This window comes from Convolutriloba macropyga, chromosome 6 (assembly GCF_964194025.1).
Source record: "Convolutriloba macropyga chromosome 6, txConMacr16.3, whole genome shotgun sequence".
Taxonomy (NCBI): domain Eukaryota; kingdom Metazoa; phylum Xenacoelomorpha; order Acoela; family Convolutidae; genus Convolutriloba; species Convolutriloba macropyga.
In genome coordinates this window covers 3965135-3989926 of record NC_134473.1, presented here as the reverse complement: position 1 = coordinate 3989926, position 24792 = coordinate 3965135, and the positions used below count along the sequence as shown (strand labels likewise).

At 38.3% G+C, this 24792-nt stretch overlaps 1 protein-coding gene across 1 annotated transcript; it reads left to right on the top strand.

Annotated features, from left to right (window-relative positions):
• The first annotated feature begins 2140 nt into the window (after window positions 1-2140).
• Window positions 2141-24015, top strand: LOC142340698 (uncharacterized). The gene is made up of 3 exons (XM_075391394.1): window positions 2141-2234; window positions 3609-3768; window positions 23533-24015. Exons 1-3 carry the CDS (start codon window positions 2196-2198, stop codon window positions 23913-23915), a joined length of 582 nt encoding a protein of 193 aa, XP_075247509.1. The 5' UTR covers window positions 2141-2195; the 3' UTR covers window positions 23916-24015.
• Window positions 24016-24792: the final 777 nt, after the last annotated feature.

Sequence of the window (24792 nt, the reverse complement as noted above, 5' to 3'; positions counted from 1 at the left end):
CGGTTCATAGGACTAAACGAGAAACATATAGAAGCGGTTTAATTGTAGCAGGGGCCTAAACTTCGAAAGAAATGTAAAACAGAGTTTTGGAAAAAAGTTTAGTTAAACTTTTCTGGTACTTGCTTGTGATTAAAGAAGAGCTATTATTACACAAATATCATTCAGATTTCATATATTTAAACCAAATTGAAAGCAATTATTTGCGCTTAGCTTTTCCTCACTTAAAGCAAAAACTGAGCTAGAATTAGAGCCACAAAAATTTATTTGGGACTCTTATCTTTATGCAAAATTTTTTGTGCCTACGTAAACAAAAAAAGGTTTTATATTTTATTTTAACACAAAAGGTCGTTGCTCCATTAGTTGTGAGCCACTTTTACATCTTTTTAGTTAAGACACAGATTAGTTACGAGTCGACTACAACCTGCTCAACAAGATGACAAAAGAAAACCGCCAAAACTTACAATGAGCGCTTAACAAGTTCAAAATGACTGAGCACAACATGAAAAATCAGTTTGCTATTTTACAGAAATCCGTTGAACAAGGAAAGAGCTTTCGCACTCTTTTCTTTCTTTGTTGATCAACAAAATCAAGGAGAGCGTTGAAGAGCTGAAGACAAGCTTCGACACCATCATGATGGAAAAAGCTCTAGTAGCATAAACTCAGTCATGAAACGTCACTCAAACGTGATCTCTCGTCGAGAGAAGTTGGAACTGGAAGTCAGCCGTCTCGGCGTTGAGTCACTCCAATCATCACTTCAATCATCACTTCAAACGCGATGTCATCAGTTGCGTCTCAAATCATCAAGAAGACGACTGGAGTCGCAGTGATCGACACCTGTTTCACAAAAGTCAGTAAAAGACGACATTACTGTAAACAACACTGCTAGCGATGTGTACTCTCCAGTGCCCCCAGGACTGGCCCACAAGACTGTCCCTAAGACCGTCCCAAGATCGTTTTTCTTCTACCAGGAGAATAAAAACCCAACCTCTCTCAAAATCGCTGCACGGCAATCGACAATTTGCTCAAGATACTAGAGAATTGACTGAAGAATCAGTAAAAGACCCTACGACAAATAAACACATAAATCAATGAATGTCGGTAATAGCAGCCCCAACTTCGTTACAGCGACAACGGAAAAATTTTTGTTGGGGCTTCAGAAAAACTGAAGCAAACTGTTAAAGCCTTGGACGACGGCACAATCTACAAAGCTTTAGCAGTAGCCAATACCACGTGGAAAATCAACCCTCCATACGGTCTCCATTTTTGTGGTGTTTGAAAGCGTTTCATCCAGAGCTCGAAAACAACGCTCCTCCTCATTCTAGGATTAAGAAGACTGTCCTTTGACATTTTGTTCAGAATCATGTAGGAAACAGAATAAATTCTGAATTCCAGGCCACTAACTAACGTTGCTGAGCAACCTGACAACGAGGAATCTTTGAAACCAAACCATTTTCTTATCCAGCTTTCCATCAATAGCTTACCACCAGGACAATTTGGAGAGCAGCAACTTAATGTGCTCTTTTAACAAATGATTAGAGCAAAATATCGTTTAAAACAGCTTACAAATTGATTATATAGAATATATGCGACCTCATATCGAGTATTCATTCATTTCATTGATGGTAAAGTACATAACTGTAAATTGGAACTGCGTACTTAATTCAAGTTTCATGTAAATTGTATATGTATGAAACAGTGGTGTGCTCAGAGGGCAAAATCTATCTGAACAATGATCTGGATCTAGAGGTCACACAAGCGATTTTCATGCGTCGCGTGAAAATCGCTTAAAAACTTAGGTCGCACTAAGGTGATCACAGGCCACTGTGGTCAGCAGCGTTTTCTGCTCAGGAGGGCGCGGTCTAACAAAGATTCCAATAACTCGCACCGGGATTTTATCAGAGATCATTTCCGATTTGCTATAAGATCATGTACGTTCTGATCAAAGGAGGAGGTCTGGAACGAGTCTAATTAGAGATCGCTTTGTTCAAACCGGGGAAAGTGACCGCAGCGCGATGTTTTTATGATGTTGAGAGTTTCAGGTGGTATTGACTCTATCCATAGCTGTGGAGAGATACATTTTAATTGTGAAAAACACAAAGGTGGGCTATCTTTTGAGTCCAACAAGAAGAAAGAAGTTTTATTCTATTGTCGCGGTGATTTGTCTTCTTGTACCTGCTCTGGTGGTTCTAGACTTTATGTTGCACTATGAAGAGTGGGATGAACGAAGAGGAGAGGTAAAATATTATTAATTAAAATTCTGGGATATTTGCTGTCAGAGGTTCCTAGCTAATTGTCCCCTTTATAAACTAATTAATTTTCTACCGCACCCGAGGTTAATTCGTGGGTGTAAACGTATGATCCAGATCAAAATTGGCCATGATAACGATAAGTATATATGGTTAAAACTTTTGTAGCCGGATAAATTATTTTCTGGTATATTATTGGCATGGGCAAATTGTTTTTCGATGAATTTTAAAAATAAATTGATAACTTACACAGTTGACAAAGTCTTTAAAAAAGCAGGGCACCAGTGTGATCACCATTAAACCCTTAGGTCCGTTTTCAGGCGTCTCATATTCGGAAGAAAAATTGCATGACATTCACTATAAAAGTTAAGCGATGAGAGTCAAAATCAAAACGATTGTTAAAAAAGGAAGTCCGGATTTGAAAACAATTTTATAATTGCAAAATTTATCATAGAAAACACCCTCAGTTTGAAGATTAAATTAAAATAGTGAATTGATCATTCGGAGAAAAAAATTTTTCTAAACTTTTATTGGCAAAGTTTTCCAACTGTGATCCGCTCAAAATTCTTACCTTTGTTCCAAAAATAAGATTCCAAATTCATTAAAAAAACATTTCAGAGTTTTCGGATTTAAATTGATAAACTTTATTGATAAGAATGAATTGAGGGGGACAGTTTTCACTCGTTCTTCGCTTAAACACAGCTTTGGCTGTTGATTTTGTGTAATGAAGTAACATGTGTCCATGATAAAACATTCACGTCTTAAGCATTTAGTCATCAGTTAAAAAACAACGTAAATGTGAGGCTCCCGAGAGGGAAAAATTTCTTATTTTTCTCTGATGAAAGAAACTGAGCAAAACTATTGGATGAAAATCGCCATTCTCAGTATTCTATTTTTTGCTTCAATTTTCTGCATCGTAGCTTTATTGGCATTCGCATAGATCAGAATCCCGTACTGAACAACTGGTTTAAAAACAGTGTCCAACGCTTGATCAACTGATTTTGCGTCAAAAATTTTTCTCAGTGATGAATTTATGTGTCATTAGTGCACTTCACCTATCTTGAGAATAACGGCGAGATCAATTATTATTCCCCTTAGTTACAAACCGGGTTTTGTTATTTAGCACCACACTATTTAGAAAAATTAGCACGTGCGACTGGGGTTCTCAACTGAATGTATGCCCACTAATCTGGGAGGGGGCGGAGCAGAATATTTTTGAAAGAGTTACAACGGTGAAATATGGACCAAAAACGACCAGATTTGTTATATTTCACCCATGCACATATTATTACAAAATAACGTTCCGGTCTCGCTCGGGATTAAGAAAAACATTTCCACTGATAACTTGATTCTTTATTTAAGAGCTATGCCATTTGTGCTGATTGTATCCGGTATACGGTCATGACAAATATGGAACCATATCTGCGTCTCATTCTGAATATTTATACTGTCTCTGTCTCGGGCATTCTCTATTACGAGTGTGGCAAAGTTTTGCTAGTATCAAAGACTATTACGAGAAAAGGTAAGACCTTATATTGTACAGCAAGCAGTTTCAGACAGTTTAGTAATTTGAGAAATAAAATGAATTTTGTTGTTTTTTTTAATTTTGTATCTCACAAATGAAACAGTTACCCTCGAACAAGCAACCCTTTCAAAGATACTATTACTTGTAATGAAGACCTCGCTTTGAAAAAACTGTAATGTCTAGCGGGGGCTTTGCTATAACCCGGGGGGAGGTTTCACCCCTATTTCACCCCTAATTAGCAGGGATTAGGGTGTAATCCGTATTCCACTCTTTTTTATCCGGGAAAACAGTGTAAGAGTGTAATTTTGAAAAATTACACTGTTATTACACTCTTTTGAACACAGAGTCAAGTAACCTTTGTAGTCCATGAGCTAAAGTCGTTTCACGGGTCGCATGATCTTCTCACAAACCAATAGAATTTTGGCCAAAATTATGTCGGCTTGTTTTTAGAATAGACACTTCTGACACAATGTGTTGACAAATTTATTCCAAGGGGAGACTTTTATTTGGAAGTGTGAGCATAAAAACATTTTCGATAATAATTTTTCAAAAATACTAAAAATATTTATAAAAATATTAAAAAGGTTAACACTCTTGTTTGATTTATAAGTTTGGTTTCAGTTCATAGAAGAGTAGCATAGCCATAAAAGTACAGAAACAATACAGTATAGAGTATAGAAACCGCAGGTTGTTTTGCCGAAAACGTATTAAATCTACTTTACCTAATATCCACTTCTCGAGAAAAAAAATTACCAACGCAGTTATCAATCTTTCTTTTCATTGCCGCATATTGCATTACTTTGCTGTAAATTCCCAGATAAATAGAGACTGAAAGCACCAGTATTGACAGCTCAGATCAAACAAATTTTGGAGTAAAGTGTAGTTTGCAGATATTACAAAAATATCTGGTAAAAATTCAAATTTTATTGTCTAACCTGCTTAATCTGCGCAGTTTTGTTTTGCAAAAAAAACACAATTGAAACAAGCATGTCGAACTAAAACGAAGGTGAAATGTTTGCTATAACTTGCAGCAATCGTAGTCGAGAGATCTTTGGTTTTAAACGTAACATATCTTCGGTATCGTCTATTTTTCTAGCCAAAAGCGATGAAACTCCCAACAATTTTTTAGTCGGCAACAATGTTTTCGTTCGGTATTTATGATAAGAGACGTTCAGTATAGTCGTTTTTAAACGTAATACAGATTCCGTACGGCCGTTTCCAGACTAAAGACAGATTCGGTGTCGTCGTTTTTTAAACATAAGAGAAATTCGTTAGTGTCGAGAGAAAAACCATCAACCTTTATTTCCTGAGTTTTAACCGCAGACTAGGCAGATCGGACCGAAAACAGTCAGCATGTTTCGTCAGCTTCAAACGTAACCAACCCTCAAAAAATTTATTTCTGTTGATTAATTTTTTTTATTTAATTATGTCAAATCTCAGTGAAAGCGAACTAACCACAAGAATGCTCTTCAATGATCATCAAGTGTGTTACACTTTTGGATTCAAAAATAATTATGAAAACTCTAATCTTTCAATTAATTTCGAGAACGAGCTAAAAAAAGAACTTTCAATTTTTTGCACAATTCTGGAATTTTTTTTCTAAGAATTAAGTTTGAAATTCCTGTAAAAGGAGCGCTATCAAAATGTTTGGCTACATTATAAAAATAAAAATCAAAAATCCCTATGGAAAAAACCCATATTTTTCCAACATCTGAAACCGAATATAAAAACGATCTCTTATGTTTCAATACCAGGCATATCCACGATCTTTTCCAGTTCAGCACCTCAACATACCGACGACCTCTTACGTTTAGAAACCAAACCTACCGATAATCTTTTAATTTTAAGTACCGAAAGTACCGACAATCTATTAGGTTTAAATGCCGAAAATACTCACTCTTCTATAACCAAACAAAGCGAATCTTTCTTGTGTTCACAAATGACGGTACCAAACATTTCGGTTCGAAACTGACAATGCCGAACTGAGGAACGTACCGACGCTTTCTTTCCTTTGAAATCGAAGAATTTTTTTGGCTTTTTGTTCAATCTCCTCAGCTAGGGAAACGTTTCAATTTTGATTTTGATTGATTTAAAAGTTTAAACTGTTTGTTTTAGCAGAAAAAAAACAGTCTTTTTGACAAAGAGATGGAATTCGAATAGTTTTTGAATACCCCTGTGAACTACACTTATGTGTGATATCCTACAGTTAAAACCTGAAATGCCTTAACGCAAAAAATAAGTTCAGCTAACAATCTGAACGTATGTTCAATTAACAATCTGAGCGATCATAGTTGCAGTAATTAAATATCACCATAGGTTTAAAAAAGTTCACAGTATTGGCTCTTAATTTACATTGTTGATGTATAATAGGATTTTGTGCCAGGAATAAACATCAAATTGGCCAAGCACAGGTTGAATAGATGAAATGACAGACTTGTTAGCGCAAAAACCCAAGCTTTTGAACAGTTAAAAGCTTGAAAAACAGAAAATTAAATTTGGTTTAAATAGATTTATTCCATAAAGATCCTTTTCAAGAAAATCATCAAAAAAACAACCGCAACTTTTCTCCAATACCAATTTTTTTCAAACCTTCATTTTTGGTAGTGTGAAAAAAACAGTATCTATGGCCTTTGAAGAATTTTGATTTCGAGTTTTGATTTGAGATGTAACATTCAAATCAGAGTTTAACATTAAGATGGGCTAGTTGTTAGATTTAGTAGATTTCAAGATGACATGACTTGTTTGAGTAGTTATGTTGGAATGACCAATTTTGACCAGAATCAGATTGTTTAGTCTATTGGATATTGCGGCCCATTTGGCGATGACAAAGTCTGACCGGGAAAACGCAGTTGAGAATATAAATTGGTCAACTAATTTGGCGTCAATATTTTTCGATCAAAATTTGGCGTCAATAATAACGTCAATATTTTTCGATCAAAATTTTTATCATGCAAAATTAGAGCTTAAGAGATAATGAAGAGTTGTTTATAACGGGAACAGACAAGTCTTTCCACAGTTTCCTGTCAGGGATAAGCATGTCCAAATAAAGCAAATAAAAATTACAATATAAATTTAGTGAAATGAATTAAACTGCACTTGAATTTAAGATGAGCTGCATGACATTAAAAAGTTGCTGTATGACATTTTCGTGTTCTTTGGGAAATTTGATAGCACAAGAAAAATAAATGCAACAAAATCAGAAGATTACAAAATTATTCATAGGTTGAGTAAAAATAAACTATTAGCTACTAAAATTTCATATAGCAGTTTTTTGCTTAACATTGTCTTAAATTGTCATTGCTCATATCATTTTCCGCATCAAGTACAGTTACTTCTCTTACTTCGGACAAGTTTCGATTGGAGTTGCAGTTCCACCTATCGTTAGGTTTTCTGGGAGAGCATGTTCCCAAGAACGTTTCAGTTGTTTTGGATGTCTTCCACCAATGTTTTCGTTGCTGCGCCTTCCTTCGTCTTCCTTTTTCACTTGCCTTTTCGTGTAATAGAAGATGTTTCGAGGTTTGTGGAGAATGCGTAGCATTTTCAAATTATGATGAGTTTGTGGCAACAAATTGAAGTTCCGATTTTTTTCAACAAACGATTCGTCTAATTTCAAAATTTTGTTTACGGATTCTGTTATTAAGGAATCTGGCCACAATGACAATGTTTTCTATTGTGATACATGAGCAGAATCAACCAACTCTCGCGTCATCGTTCAGTTTCTCTGACCTCTTGATTTTCTTATCGCCTTGCTTTTTACGTTATAGGTTCCACTTGAGGTCAGTGATCTTCTGTTCTAACGTTTTCTCTGTCAATTTTTGAGGTATTCTTTAACATTTTCAGATAACTCTGTATTTTACTCTTCTTTCATTTCCAAATTTGGCGATGTCAGAGTTTCGGACTCGCACTTCAGCCGTATCTGGGTCCCTTATCACGCTTGTAACTGGACATGATTTCGCATTGTGCTCCTTTTCTTGCAAAATATACAATCGGAATCAGTCCCGGAATAACTATCATTAAACCCACAAAAATGCAATCCTCGACTCATGAAAAGACCATGCTCGACCTTAATTTGTTATGAAATGACCTTGCCTGGACCCATGAAAAGACTTTACCTCGACATTAACTAGGAGCTGGACTGTGTATTTATAGTCAATATTGGACCCCCCCCCCCTACTAGAATTATAAATCTTTTCATAAGTCGAGGTCTAAACCTGGGTTGTCAAAATTCGGCAGGACCGGCATGACATTTGTCCCAATTTGGACCAATGGGCATTTCCAGGCTGCTAATTTACCATTTGAATAACTCCCGGCATAATTTTACAGCACCCGGCATCATTTTACAGCACACCGGGAAAATGACTAAAAATTAATCCTAAAAAAGTGCCACGTGGCAAAATTGTTTATCAATCAAAGTTTTTCGAAAATTTAGCTTTGACTTGGGAATCTACTTCCAAGTGTTAGCTTGGATATCGGTCCGGGAAAGCGATTGGATTGCCGAAATACTTCAAGAGTGCAGATGGGCACTGATTAGACAACATTTTGTTTCAAAGTGGTCTGGTCAACGACAATTTTTGTCCGGGACTTCTGTCTGTCCTGTTTCAATTTCATTTGAGAAAAAGCTCCACATTTTCTTTCTAGGCTTGTTAACGAAGGCTTTCGCTGCTATCGTGTTGCTATGGGTTTTACTAGTACTGCCTCATGTCTGTTTCATGAATTTTAGGCTGAAGGGAAACTTTAAAAGCAGTGGGAAAGTCTTCCTAACGGCTAGAAAATCGAGAATATTGGATTGGAAGAGGCAAAGCCGATTGTGGATAAATATCTTTTTTTGCGATACCTTTCTGATGAAGATTCAGCTTAACATAGATTGAGTCTAATTGACGTCAGCCTGCGTGAACTAAAATTCAGTTAGAGTTTCTTAGCTACTCTGATAATTATGATGCTAATAAAGCCATTTCATGAGCCGTTGATTGCAGTCAAAGACACAAAAAAAGAAATTTTGCAAATCCTAAGCTCACAATTGAATCTTCCCTTGAAACGAGATTTTTCTCGCATTCTGAAAATTGAGATATTCCGACCCATGTTTTGTATTTCAAATAGTTATATTGGGCCCAGATGTTGCCGTTCTTTCTGGCTCCCAGTGGAACGAAACTTGATACACCTTGCCATGTCATGCAACATCTTGAAAACTCTTGCAAAAATTGAAACATCTTGTCAGTGCCTTGAGAGCAAAAAGTTTTGGAACACCTTGGAAAGATCTTTACAAGTTTTGCCAAGATCAGGATAAATTTGATATTTGATGAGCCCCTATCGCAGTCGAAAACACAATGAGGAAATTAAACCCTAAGCTGACGAGTGAAAGTGAACTTTCCCTTGAACCGAGACTGCTTTCCCCCAATTCTGAAAATTGGGACTTCCGACTCAGTATTTTGTATTTCTGATAATTATGATGGACCTTGATGTTAACTTCTTTTCCGACTTCAGGATCCCAATGAAACAACATTTGATACACTTCGCCATGTCAGAAAGATCTTGAAACCTCTTGCAAAACTTCAAATTTTGTCAAGACCAAGAAAGCAAAAATTTTTGGAACACCTTGGAAATACTTCTCTTGGCGTTACAAGCTAACATTTGATAAAATGTGGCACAAAGAAAAACAGTTTTTGTAAAATAATGATAAAAAAACATATTTGATTCAGATTTACTGTGATAAAGATCTTTTTTCATTCATATTTGGAGAAACTAATGGGTGTTTTCAATGCATGATTAATGGTGTGTGTAGACTGTATCATTGAAAAATTAAGCAAATTAATCAACTGCGTCGAAATAACCCCTCTGGTTACTCCCCTCAACTGATGTAAGAGAAGGGAGTAATTTCAATGTGGGTAAAACTATGTAAGATTAGGGGGTATTGGGTGGGGACGTAGTGGGGGGATTTTATCCCCCCGAGATTACACCCAAAAAAATTATTACGGGGCAATTTTAAGGTGGTAAAACGATGTGAGATTTGGGGGATATTGTGGGGGGTATGGGGGCTAATGAGGCAATTTTCTAGATTTGAACCCATAAAAAGACCCCAAAAGACGTAAGATTCTAGGAGTAATTTTAAGGAGGTAAAAAGGTGTAAGATTAGGTTGGTAATGAGGTGAAATGGGGGAAATAGGGCCCCCGAAAAATGGCTAAAAATTAATCCTGAAAACGTGGCACGTGGCAAAGTTTCTTCCAATTCGAAACTTGAACTTAACGTTTTATGAAAAGTTAGTGATGACTTGGGAATCAACTTGCAAGTGTTATCCAAGTCTTGGTCAAGACTTGTCACACTTGTAAGGCTTGTAATTAGACTTACCCAGTACTGGGAAACGAAGTAAGACTTGGCTTTAGACTTGAACAGTACTGATATACACTTAGAGTTCGGTCCGGAAAGCGCTTGAAATGCAGAAACACTTCAAGAGTGCAGATGAGTCTTATAAGACTACATTTTGTTCCAAACCCCAGTTCAGAGGTCGACTTATGAAAAGACCGTGGTCGACCGATATTGGGTACGGAAAGACAGTGGTCGACCACTAATGGATATGATCAGGTTTTAGGTCGACCTTAATGGTAATGGTTGAATTTAGGGCGAACAAAATTGGTCATTGTTGAATTTAGGCTGTCGATATTGGTCATGGTCCATTTTAGGTCGAGGATATTGATCATGATTAACCTTAGGTTGACGGTGTTGTTCAAGGTTGATTTTAGATAGAACGAGTTTGCGTTGGTCTAACAATGTCAGGTTCAAAAAAAATACAAAGTTGTCTATCAATGTTGTTAGTTGTTGTTAATTTTGCAATATATAATAATAATAAAAACAAAGATGCCAATTAAAGAATTGTACAACAAAGGCCTGAGAAAATGTCTATATTTTTTCTAATTACTACTACTACTACTACTACTACTACTACTACTACTACTACTACTACTACTACTACTACTACTACTACTACTACTACTACTACTACTACTACTACTACTACTACTACTACTACTACTACTACTACTACTACTACTACTACTGTTTCAACACTTTAATTCCAAATATGAAATAAAGGCACGGTTGGCAACAAATACAAATACAAATACAAATACAAACAAAACAAGAAGAGTTATTTGTTTGGTTATTCTGTGAAGTGCTGTACGACGAAATTGTTGAAGGCATTCTTTGACCCGGTTGCTGCTTTCTCCTGCAATCTGGTGAACGATACTTTGTTTCGTACACAGTCTCCTTCGATTTGACTCATCCACGTTTTCCGTTGCCCCCCAGGAGCGCGTCTGGCATGGGCGTATTGATCGGGCGGGTCCCAATCGAAGGCACTGCGGGCTAATCTTCCTGGTTCCATTCTCTGGATGTGACCGTACCATTTTATCCGTTTGAGCATGATCATCGTGGATAGTTGGGGCATTCGCGATCTTGACATAATTTCATCGTTCGTTGCTTTCTCCAGATATGACACACGTAGAATTCTCCGAAGACAACCACAGTGGAAACTCTCAAGTTTTCTCTCCATTAATTTCGAAAGAGTCCAAGTCTCTGAGCTGTACAGCACGGCTGATAAAACGAGTGCTTTGTACAAATTGCACTTGAGGTGCACGCTGAGCTGCTTGCTCTTCCAGAGATTTTGGAAGTTAGCAAACCGTTGTCTACCTTCTGCAAGTTTGCAATTGACTTCCTGGAGGTCTCCATGCTTGAGGCTGACATATGATCCGAGATACTTGAACGCTTCTATGTTTTCAAACTCGTTTCCGATAACATCTTGTACTTTGCAGGAAAACACGCGTGTGGCAGCTGCTTTAGGTTTGCCACAGTATCTCGATTGGTGAACTTTTCGGCCATTGACTGTTTTGAACTTCCTTTCACACTTGTCACAGGTGAGGCTCGCCTCTAGTTGCTCGAACTTTGACTTGTCGACGACATTCTTTGACGAAGCGGCTTTGCAGAATCTTGTTTGGTGCACTTTGCGTCCGGTAACTGTACTGAATTGCCGCTGACAGTTCTGACATCTTAAAGACTCTTGATCAGCCACCGCTGACCCACTCTCATTTTCTAGCGACTCTAAATCCGCTACTGCAGATTGTTGTTGTGAAGCTACCAACGCTGGCTTAGCCTCCGCTAAGCTTTTCAATCTGAGCTTCCGGCCATCTTGTGTTTCGAACCAGCCCGCTTTCTTTTTCGTTCCCAGCAGCACCTCCGTGCCGATGGTTAGTCGTGACTGGCTAGATGTCTCTGCCAGGAGTCCTAGTTTGCCTTTATGTGTTCCAGTGAGTATCTCCACGTTCTGTTGGATACTAGGCACTGCAACAACATTTGGGTTGTCGCATTTTACGCCCATATTCTTTGTTTTGGCCACATTAATCTTCAGACCAGCGGCTTCCGCTAGGGCCTCGATTCGATGTAGGTTTTCTTGCACCTCACTGTCTGAGACCCCCACGAGAGCAACATCATCAGCAAAATCTAAGTCAGCCACCAATCTCCCAATGTCTAATCCTCCATGCACCGAGTTAGCTAAAATGTAGTTGATGACAAGGCCGAATAGGATTGGGGACCACACATCACCCTGCCTAACGCCTGTTCCGACATCAAATAAGCGTCCCTTCTCACCTTCGGCTTTGACTCGACATTTGAATCCATCATAGCTGTTTCTTATGATGTTTATCACTTTTTGCGGCAGACCATAGTGTTTCATTATCTGGTACATCTGCTCACGATCGACAGAATCGAATGCCGCTCGAAAGTCTATGAAACAAAAGCTAATATCCAATTGAAACGCCATTGATTTCTCTATTATTTGACGCAGGGCAAAGAGTTGATCGGCGCATCCTCTGCTTTTTCTGAAGCCACACTGCTCTTCCCTTAAGACGCGATCCACTGAATCTTTGCATCGATTGAGAGTAACGGAAGCGGACACTTTGCCTGGTACTGACAATAGAGAGATCCCTCGGTGGTTCGAACACTCTGACCTCTTTCCTTTACTCTTGTATAATGGGACAATTTCTGCTACCTTCCAGTCATCGGGCAGAACTTCCGTCGACCAACATTTATCTATGATGTCCCAGAGCCACTCGACAATACCCTTGTGTGCTTTCAACATCTCACAGGAAATGTTATCGGGTCCACTTGCCTTGCCATTCTTCAACCTGCGGACAGCTTCAAGCACTTCTTCAAATCGAATTGGGCTCAGGTCAATCGGCAAGCTTTCAGCTGCTTCTTCGGGATCCAATCTCGTACTGCAACTGAATGTTGAGGGATTCAGGAGTTGACTAAAATGTTCCGTCCAGCGTTCAAGTCGTTCCTCTTTCGTCCGTAAGTTGACGCCAGTGCTTGAAACTAATTTGGTCAACTGGGGCCTCCAGTTTCGGCAAATCTGCTGTGATGCCCCAAAAACCTCCTTTAAGTTGCCTCTGTCCGCGAAGCTCTGCACTTCTTGGCCTTTGCGTTCAAGCCATGCCCGTTTGTCTGCACGTAGAGCTTTTCTGACTTCCTTACAGCAGTTTGTGAACTCTAACAGCACCTCCGCGCTGCTGTGTTTCTTTAACTGTAGATCGGCTCGTTTCCGGATAAGTTCCAGAGAATCTGGAGAAATCCAAGGTTTGTTCACTCGCTTGTCCGGAAGGAGGCATTTCACTGCTGCTTGGTTCAGGGCTTTTCGAAAATTGTCCCAAGACTGCTCTGTATTCTCGAAATCGCCGCTCTTATCAAGATGTAACTTGACCTCCTGCGTGAATAAGTCACGCGTTGTTTCATCTTGCAGCTTTGCAGAACTGATTCTGGGCGTGAAGCATGACTTTTTAGACAAAAGTTTCATAGATACTTCCGCAATGACCAGTTCGTGATCGGTAATTGTGGTTTTCCCTCTTCTGGACCTCACATTCGTCAGACATCCTCTGTATCTCTCTGCAAACAGAATGTGATCCAGCATCTTTTTTCGACAACTCGGATCGGGAGGGTTGAAGGTGTACCGATGCACTTGTCGATGCTGGAACCATGTACCACCTACGAGCAATTTGTGTGAAGTGCAAAATGATAACAACTTTTCAGAGTTTTCATTTTCTTCACCCATTCCAAACGGGCCTCTGCAGCTCATGGTGTCATTCAACTGGTGTCCAGGCTCTGCATTGAGGTCACCGATGACACAAATACGCTCCCTATGTTTGAAACTGGAAACTAGGTCTGAAAGTTGACTCCAAAACAAATCCTTCTCTTGGAGACTAGCTTCATTCGTAGGTGCGTAGCAGACAACAACAGCTAGATTGGCTCTCCTCTGAGCCGCGAACTTGACGTAGCAAATACGTTCACTTAGAGCCACTTGTTCTACGATGCTGTTTATCAATGACTTCTTTACAGCAACGCCCACTCCTCCTTGTCTCGACTTTACACCAGACAACCACGAGTCAGACAGGTAGAGCTTGTGGTCTCCGAGATCAATTTCTTGCTCCTGCAATCTCGTCTCCTGCACTCCCAGAATATCCAACTTGTATCGCGCCAGATCCATTTTCAAAGCCTCTAGAGATCCGGCTTGGGTCAGTGTTCTGACGTTTAAAGTTGCAATTCTGAGTTGGTTCCTCGGGAGATTTTTAGCACCCCTTACCCGGGACTCGGGGCCATGGTTGATTGTACTCATTGCTTTGGTGTTTGAAGGCTGAGATACGACTAGTTGCGCCACAAACTAGAAGACCAGTGCCTCGTTAGCTCGACCATGTGAGCGTAGATCCGCAGCACATGACCTACCCCCAGGGGACACCACGTGGAGGTGAGGTTGGATTTTGTCCCCCACTACTACTACTACTACTACTACTACTACTACTACTACTACTACTACTACTACTACTACTACTACTACTACTACTACTACTACTACTACTACTACTACTACTACTACTACTACTACTACTACTACTAATAGTACTACTACTACTACTACTACTACTACTACTACTACTACTACTACTACTACTACTACTACTACTACTACTACTACTACTACTACTACTACTACTACTACTACTACTACTACTACTACTACTACTACTACTACTACTACTACTACTACTACTACTACTACTACTACTACTACTACTACTACTACTACTACTACTACTACTACTACCACTACTACTACTACTACTGTTTCAACACTTTAATTCCAAATATGAAATAAAGGCACGGTTGGCAACAAATACAAACAAAACAAGAAGAGTTATTTGTTTGGTTATTCTGTGAAGTGCTGTACGACGAAAATGTTGAAGGCATTCTTTGACCCGGTTGCTGCTTTCTCCTGCAATCTGGTGAACGATACTTTGTTTCGTACACAGTCTCATTCGATTTGACTTATCCACGTTTTCCGTTGCCCCCCAGGAGCGCGTCTAGCATGGACGTATTGATCGGGCGGGTCCCAATTGAAGGCACTGCGGGCTAATCTTCCTGGTTCCATTCTCTGGATGTGTCCGTACCATTTTATCCGTTTGAGCATGATCATCGTGGATAGTTGGGGCATTCGTGATCTTGACATAATTTCTTCGTTCGTTGCTTTCTCCAGATATGACACACGTAGAATTCTCCGAAGACAACCACAGTGGAAACTCTCAAGTTTTCTCTCCATTAATTTCGAAAGAGTCCAAGTCTCTGGGCTGTACAGCACGGCTGATAAAACGAGTGCTTTGTACAAATTGCACTTGAGGAGAAACGCGGAGCTGCTTGCTCTTCCAGAGATTTTGGAAGTTAGCAAACCGTTGTCTACCTTCTGCAATTTTGCAATTGACTTCCTGCAGGTCTCCATGCTTGAGGCTGACATATGATCCGAGATACTTGAACGCTTCTATGTTTTCAAACTCGTTTCCGAGAACATCTTGTACTTTGCAGGAAAACACGCGTGTGGCAACTGCTTTAGGTTTGCCACAGTATCTCGATTGGTGAACTTTTCGGCCATTGACTGTTTTACACTTGTCACAGGTAAGGCTCGCCTCTAGTTGCTCGAACTTTGACTTGTCGACGACATTCTTTGACAAACCGGCTTTGCAGAATCTTGTTTGGTGCACTTTGCGTCCGGTAACTGTACTGAATTGCCGCTGACAATTCTGACATCTTAAAGACTCTTGGTCAGCCACCACTGACCGACTCTCATTTTCTAGCGACTCTGAATCTGCTACCGCAGATTGTTGTTGTGAAGCTACCAACGCTGGCTTAGCCACCGCTAAGCTTTTCAATCTTAGCTTCCGGCCATCTTGTGTTTCGAACCAGCCCGCTTTCTTTTTCGTTCCCAGCAGCACCTCCGTGCTGATGGTTAGTCGTGACAGGCTAGATGTCTCTGCCAGGAGTCCTAGTTTGCCTTTATGTGTTCCAGTGAGTATCTCCACATTCTGTTGGATACTAGGCGCTGCAACAACATTTGGGCTGTCGCATTTTACGCCCATATTCTTTGTTTTGGCCACATTAATCTTCAGACCAGCGGCTTCCGCAAGGGCCTCGATTCGATGTAGGTTTTCTTGCACCTCACTGTCTGAGACCCCCACGAGAGCAACATCATCAGCAAAATCTAAGTCAGCCACCAATCTCCCAATGTCTATTCCTCCATGCACCGAGTTAGCCAAAATGTAGTTGATGACAAGGCCGAATAGGATTGGGGACCACACATCACCCTGCCTAACGCCCGTTCTGACATCAAATAAGCGTCCTTTCTCACCTTCGGCTTTAACTCGACATTTGAATCCATCATAGCTGTTTCTTATGATGTTTATCACTTATGATGTTTATCACTACTACTACTACTACTACTACGGCATTTCTGAATTTGGACCACCAAATCCACGGATTTAGCATACCCCCGCGAACAATGAAAACGCGTTCCGGGTCCAAAACACATGCCATAACGTGATAGGTCAACGTATTTGTAGCTCAAAAATCGAAAAAAGCCCCGAAAAAACAGTTCATAGGACCATTTTTAAGTTGATCGAAAATTTTTCAAATTTTTTTTTTTTGCAAATTTTGGTATTTTTTTAGACTTTTTCTCACAATTTTTCCAAAAAAATTGAATTCTGAATAAAGTACGGCTCACGCACAATCCGTAGCAAATTGATTGATGGTTTTAAATTGAATATTCGAGGATTTATGAACCGAGCGGAGTAGGGTACCAAAAGCGGCCAAACACCACAAAAACTGCGAAATCCAGAAAATGCATTTTCTCCGCAAATACACGTTCTTTTGCAAAAATTTTTTGATATGTGTCCTGTCGGAGTACTTTAAAGCATATTTGGTATTTGCAAGATAGTGCGTAGTCTTTTTAGAAACGACCGTTTTTTCAGCTTTTGATTCAGGTTTGTACTAGTAGACCTCACCTGCAAAACCCAAGGATCCAAAAATAAGTGATTTGGCAAAAATCATCATAGAAACCTGAAATTTTGCATGTGCCTTCCCTTTAGTACAACAAACTCATATGCAAAGTTTTGAAACAAATGATCTTATTGATTTTGAGAAAAAAGGGTTGAAAAAAAGCGTTCTTAATTTGGGAGGCGGAAGTTTCCCTTAGTCTGGCCACTTCAGCATTTCTCCTGAACCCATGAGAATTTGCCACTAAAACAACTCATTTGAAAGTCGAGATTTTAGGCACATGCCGGAGACAAATGCGGCCATAAAAAAATGCCAGTGACAGTTTTTTTTTTAAGAAGTTGTGTTGATGTCAATTTCGAAATCAGACCGTTCATCAGAAAACTTGAGGCAATTTCAAAGCAATAGTTATTTAACTTTTAAAAAAGCTTCCTTTGATTGCTGCTGTAATGCAGTGATGGTCTCCTTAAAAAAACAGACCTACAAGTTCTAGAAGGGGGCAAATTGAAACAATTTTTCTGCAAGGAAGTCCTAGAATTTTTCATTTTTGAATGATCACTGACACTGACTTAATTCGTTCTACGCCTCGTTTTTTTGCAGCGATCAGGTATTTATTTTTACCGGGATGAGGTTAAAGTAAAAAAATCTGTAAAAAACGTTTTTGGTGATATTTAGAGCTTTTGATTGCATCAGCGAAATTTTTCTGAATTTGGGTATGGAAAATTATTCCAATTCCAATCCGCTTATATAAAAATACTCTAGGTACTCTAAACGTACCTAAATGGTCCAAAAGCGCAATTTTTATAATCTTAGCAGATTTGTCTGCAAATGGCATTGAAAAAAAAACATGAACCAATGGTTCTGCTTTTATATAAGTATTCGCATTTACTGCAAATCCATAAATCAAAAATATTTCAATTTGCTTTTCTCTAATCAATCCTGTACTTGAGATCTTCTACGCAAAAATTGGACACAAACAAATATGTCCACGTCAACTACATTGTAGGAGCTTTGCAACGATATGTGTTTCATTTGGTTAGTTATTCAATTAACATCCAATATCTTTACTTTTTACAAAAATTTTTAGAAATCAGCACGAAAAATGACAGTTTTGAAAAAAAGTGATACTTACAGCCCTCTTACGATCCCAATTAGCTAATGGCTGCAACAAAGGGATTCTTGTCTTCAAAGTGGACTATATATCAATTCACTTGAGTGATTATTCGTTGAGAAATTTTACATCATATACAAATCGAAATTTCAACTCGCTGACCAGTGCTTCTAGGAGACATAAACGCACCTAAACGGTCAAAAAGTGCCCGTTTCTTTTTCCTTGCGCAATTGTCTACACAAGTGCTTTTCAAAACTTTATATAGGGTCATTGTACCAGTCTTAAAAGTGGGCGGACTCAGCCACTATTTACCAAGTCATAATAGCTTCGATTTTTCTTTTATCTTTGAAGCCACTTTAGGTACCCTTGAAGCAATCGTTTACAAAAAATAAAACATACGACTGCAAAGCCTATCTAAAATGCATTAAAATGAGCTATAAAGAACGCAAATTGAGCTAATATTTGTTACGTTCTGAGTAAAACAAACAAACATCGAATCTTGTCTATTTTGGGCCTAAGCGTTCAAAGGGTCGTTTCATGGTCAAAGCGGTCAAAAAACGCATGTTATATTATCATCGCGCAATTTTGTAAACAAGATCTTTTCGAAACTTTATATAGAGCTATTGTACTATTAAAAAAAATGGGTAGACTTAGCCAATATTTACCAAGTCATAAACGACTCGATTTTTCTTTTATGTTTGATGCCAATTTAGGTACCCTTGAGGCTGTTATTCATAAAAGTAAAAAAAAAATGGCTGCAAATCCTATTTTATGAGCTTTAAAATGAGCTATATATGAAGCAATGTAAAACAATATTTGTTACCTTTTCAAAAAAAACAATCACTAGTTCTATCTTGCCTTTTTTGGACCTAAGCGTTCAGAGAGGCGTTTCATGTTCAAAGCGGCCAAAAAAAGCCTGTTTTATTATCTTCGCCCAATTTTCAATACAAAAAAACTTCAAAAATTTATATACTGCAATAATGTCGATCTTAAAATTGGTCAAAACTACCCTCAGGATGACAGAATAGATAGAAAACTTGAAAATATTTCGTTTCTCCAGGTATTTTTGCTTCCTAGAGCAAAAGTTTAGAGAAAGAAAGTGCAAATTTATTGTTTTAATATAATCTCCCACATTGAAGAAGTTCAAAAATACAATTTTTAACTCATTGGACGCCTATTTATACACCACAGGATGACAGAATACATAGAATCCTTGAAATTCGTTTCTCCAGGTATTTTTCTCCCTAAAGCAATGTTTTTCCGCAAAAAGCCTGGAATTTTTTATTAGCGCAAAATGACGCACGCAAAAGAGGTTTGTGATGAGGGGTCAAAAAAAAATCCCCAGTGGGCCAAATGGCCCACTGGGGATTTTTTTTTATGTTTTTTGCAAATAATTTTTTTCTAAAAATAGGCAATTTATCAATTGAAACTGAGTTTCGGTGCAAAAATTTGACACTTGAAGGAAATTGGTGGTTAGCAAATATTTTTGCAAGGCAATTTGTTTTCCTGGAAAGCCAAAATGTTTGAGATAAAACAGTGATATCGTGCAAACAGTTCTTCAAAAAAAGGATCTCATTCGAAAACTTTTGTGAAAAGAGTGTTTTTGCAAATCGCCAAATGCATGAAACGCTCATGTAACAAAACACTTGAAACTCACAAATAACAGACTAATCCAATTGCAGCCGGAAATTCCAAAAAAACGCAAAAAACGTTGTTTTTTAGTTGTTTTTTTAATAGGAACAATATTTTTTTCACGGCTCTCCACGTCAAAACGAAATACGGCTGTCTTTCCGTAATACGCCTGGAATTTTTTATTAGCGCAAAATGACGCACGAAAAAGAGGTTTGGGATGAGGGGTCAAAAAGAAACCCCAGTGGGCCAAATGGCCCACTGGGGATTTTTTTAATGTTTTTTGCAAATCATTTTTTTCTAAAAGTAGGCAATTTATCAAGTGAAACTGAGTTTCGGTGCAAAAAATTGACATTTGAAGGAAATTGGTGGTTAGCAAATATTTTTGCAAGGCAATTTGTTTTCCTGGAAAGCCAAAATGTTTGAGATAAAACAGTGATATCGTGCAAACAGTTCTTCAAAAAAAGGATCTCATTCGAAAACTTTTGTGAAAAGAGTGTTTTTGCAAATCGCCAAATGCATGAAACGCTCATGTAACAAAACACTTTAAACTCACAAATAACAGACTAGTCCAATTGCAGCCAGAACTTCCAAAACAACGCAAAAAACATTGTTTTTTTTAATAGGAACAATATTTTTTTTCACGGCTCTCCACGTCAAAACGAAATACGGCTGTCTTTCCGTAATACGCCTGGAATTTTTTATTAGCGCAAAATGACGCACGCAAAAGAGGTTTGTGATGAGGGGTCAAAAAAAATCCCCAGTGGGCCAAATGGCCCACTGGGGATTTTTTTTTATGTTTTTTGCAAATAATTTTTTTCTAAAAATAGGCAATTTATCAATTGAAACTGAGTTTCGGTGCAAAAATTTGACACTTGAAGGAAATTGGTGGTTAGCAAATATTTTTGCAAGGCCATTTCTTTTCCTGGAAAGCCAAAATGTTTGAGATAAAACAGTGTTATAGTGCAAACAGTTCTTCAAAAAAGGATCTCATCGAAAAATTTTTCGAAAACTTTTGTGAAAAGAGTAATTTTACAAATCGCCAAATGCATGAAACGGTAATGTAACAAAACACGTGAAACTCACAAATAAAAGACTAATCCAATTGCGGCCAGAACTTCCAAAAAAGCGCAAAAAACGTTGTTTTTTTAGTTGTTTTTTTATTAGGAACAATATTTTTTTCACGGCTCTCCACGTCAAAACGAAATACGGCTGTCTTTCCGTAATACGCCTGGAATTTTTTATTAGCGCAAAATGACGCACGCAAAAGAGGTTTGGGATGAGGGGTCAAAAAGAAACCCCAGTGGGCCAAATGGCCCACTGGGGATTTTTTTAATGTTTTTTGCAAATCATTTTTTTCTAAAAGTAGGCAATTTATCAAGTGAAACTGAGTTTCGGTGCAAAAAATTGACATTTGGAGGAAACTGGCGGTTAGCCGATCTTCTCTCAAGTCCATTTGTTTTCCTGGAAAGCCAAAATGTTTGAGATAAAACAGTGATATAGTGCAAACAGTTAATAATAATCAAAAAAAGTTTGCCAGAAATTAAAAATTCTCAAGATTGTTGCCAGATTCTCGCAAGATTTTGAATCTGGATTAAAAAAATTTCTCTTGATTATCAATTTGGTAACTTGTTTTTATTGGCGATATTGTGTCTCAAAAAAGTTTTCTAGAGTGTTTTTAAATTTATTTTACTTGTTTTCTTGCGTTGATATCTTGCAAGATTGCAGCAAGTATCTTGCAAGTTTTGAATCATCTCAAAATATTCTAGCAAGATCTGAATGCGTTCATCTTTAGGAAACGACTTCACTGATTTGAAAATAAACGCAAAACACGCCAAATAACCCATGAAAACATCATTAGCACAATCTGAAAGACCAAAACACGATGAGAAGCTTGCTCGAGGGAATGCCCAACATAATCTTAGAATTCGCCCTACGTGGACAGATACATCACGAGGAAGTCATTTCCTAGCTTCACAACTGCTGCCGACTGCTTCAATTTAAATAGAGGAAAGACATGTTTGTTATAGCAGTTTGTCAAAGTTATGCCTGTTATGTTTAACAATTGACCTGCACTGCCACATAAATTTGGGCGAATTTTTTTTCGTGTTTGGTGTTTGTTAAATTTCTGGTCGAATTTTTGCATTTTAATCATTAAACTTTTGAAAGTCTTGAAAATGAGAAGTGTCTTTCTTTTGTCGTAGTTTCACAACCCTTTTTAGCCCAATTTCTGATTCGGCCATCATCCCCATAACACTTACCCAAATTCCAAGGAGTAGTAGGAGTGGAGTAGGAAAATGGGCACCGGGCCAATTCCGAAATTGGTCAAAAAATCCATTTCTGAATTTGGGCAACCCTCTTCTGAATTTGGGAGGCGGAAGTTTTTCGTAAAATGGTCTTCTTAATTTGGGTAAAATGTTTTTCACGGCTATTCTGAAAATGGTCGAAGAAATTGCCCAAATTCAGAAAAGGCTACTACTACTACTACTACTACTACTACTACTACTACTACTACTACTACTACTACTACTACTACTACTACTACTACTACTACTACTACTACTACTACTACTACTACTACTACTACTACTACTACTACTACTACTACTACTACTACTACTACTACTACTACTACTACTACTACTACTACTACTACTACTACTACTACTACTACTACTACTACTACTACTACTACTACTACTACTACTACTACTACTACTACTACTACTACTACTACTACTACTACTACTACTACTACTACTACTACTACTACTACTACTACTACTACTACTACTACTACTACTACTACTACTACTACTACTACTACTACTACTACTACTACTACTACTACTACCACTACTACTAATATTACTATACTACTACTAGTTTCATCGCATTCCGTGCTTATCTCCGATATTTTTGGAACTTTTCTCTCAGCGGTGAATTAGGTAATTTCACCACTAGATTAAGCGGTGAATTTACGTAGTGTTAGCGCATTCACTGCTGATGTCACACAATTTTAACACTTTTCTCCAAGCGGTGAACTTATGTAACTTCACCACAAGGTTAAGCGGTGAACTTGTGTAATTTCATTGCATTCATCGCTCATCTTACATAATTTGGACATGTTTCTTCAAAGCGGCGAATTTATGTAATTTCACCGCTACCAGGCTACAAAGATTTTTTTTACCGCATTCACCGCCGGATTTATGCAATTTTAATGGTAAAAAAAGACCTATGATCAGACTTTTGGTCAACTGTACCGGGTATGAAAAACCCTTGGTCGACTTATGAAAAGACTATGGGTCGACCGATATTGGATGTGAAAAGACCGTAGGTCGACCGATGTGGAATATGAAACGAACGTTGGTCGGTATATGAAAAGACCATGGTCGACCAATATTGGTTATGGAAAGACCGTAGGTCGACCGATATGGGATATGAAAGGATCGCTGGTCGATATATGAAAAGACTTTAGGTCGACCCTTACTAGTAGGTTGACAGTGTATTTAAGGTAGGGAAATACCCCCCTAGGTCGACTTTAAAAGTCTTTTCATTGAGCCGACCCCTCAACTTGGGAAGTGGTCTGGTCAACGACAATTTTTGTCTGGGACCTCCGTCTGTCCTGTTTCAATTTCATTTGAGAAAAAGCTCCACGTTTTGTTTCTAGGCTTGTTAACGAAGGCTTTTGCCGCTATCTTGGTGCTATGGGTTTTACTAGTACTGCCTCATGTCTGTTTCATGGATTTCAAGCGGAAGGGAAGCTTTTCAAGCATGGGGAAAACTTTCCTAACAGCTGCGAAAGCGAGATTACTGGGATTGGAAGAAACAAAGCCGATTGTGGAGAAATATCCTTTTTTGCAATACCTTCATGATGATGGTTCAACTCAACATAGATTGAGTATAATTGACGTCAGCCTTCGTGGACTAAGATTCAGTTACGGTTTTGTAAATACCCTGATAATTATGGTGCTAACAAAACCATTTCATGCTCCGCTGATCGCTGTCAAAGACAAAATGAAGAAATTTTTCAAACCCTTAGCTCACGAGTGATCTTTCCTTATTGAACCGAGACTGCTTTTCCCCATTCTGAAAATTGAGACTTCCGACCCAGTATTTTGTTTCTATTTCTGATAGTAATGATTGGTCCTGATGTTAACGTGTTTTCCAGCTTCAGGATCCCAGTGAAACAAAACTTGATACACCTTGCTGTGTCAATCAAAATCTTGAAAACTCTTGCAAAACTTGAAACATCTTGTCAGTACCTTGAGAGCAAAAATTCTTGGAACACCCTGGTAAGATCTTGACAAACTTCTGTTGGCGTTACTTGCTAAGATCTTCATAAATTTTGTCACATAAAAAGCAGTTTTCGTAGCATATATGATAAAAAACTTTTTTCGAATCTAATTTACGGTTATCACGATTTGTGGAAATTTAATAATCTTCTTATCAAGATGTTTCAAGTTTCGTTTCACTCTGGACCTTACAAAAACTATCTGTTAGGCAAGAGTTAGGATTGCCATTTTTTTCTGTCCCTCATTTACAAACTTTATTCGTTCATGTGTGCAGAAACTAATGGGTGTTTCTCAATGCATGATAATGGCATGTGTAGACTTTATTATCGAAGACGTCATAATTAGGCAAAGTAATCAGCGTTACTAATATCAAAGAGCATTTTTACTGCTATTTTTATGAATAATTTTGTGGTGATTATTGCTAAGATCAACGCAATATATTGGCTTGGAACTTTTGCAATTCCAACACTATCACACTTTTCGCCGCAAAATGTTTATCCACTCTTTCGCTGCAATTCCTTTACTCACTCTAAATTTTTCCTGAATGGTGATGAAGCTGGTCATAGGCCAAATTCACTTCTGATTGCACCCGCGATTTAATGCTTCCCTCGAACCTAGAGCAGTTGGATGACATC

Coding starts and splice junctions, on each gene's coding strand:
- LOC142340698 (XM_075391394.1), top strand. CDS start 2,196: ATGTTGCACTATGAAGAGTGGGATGAACGAAGAGGAGAG. Junction 2,235..3,608: donor GGGATGAACGAAGAGGAGAG/GTAAAATATTAT, acceptor TCTTTATTTAAG/AGCTATGCCATTTGTGCTGA. Junction 3,769..23,532: donor AAAGACTATTACGAGAAAAG/GTAAGACCTTAT, acceptor TTTTGTTTCTAG/GCTTGTTAACGAAGGCTTTT.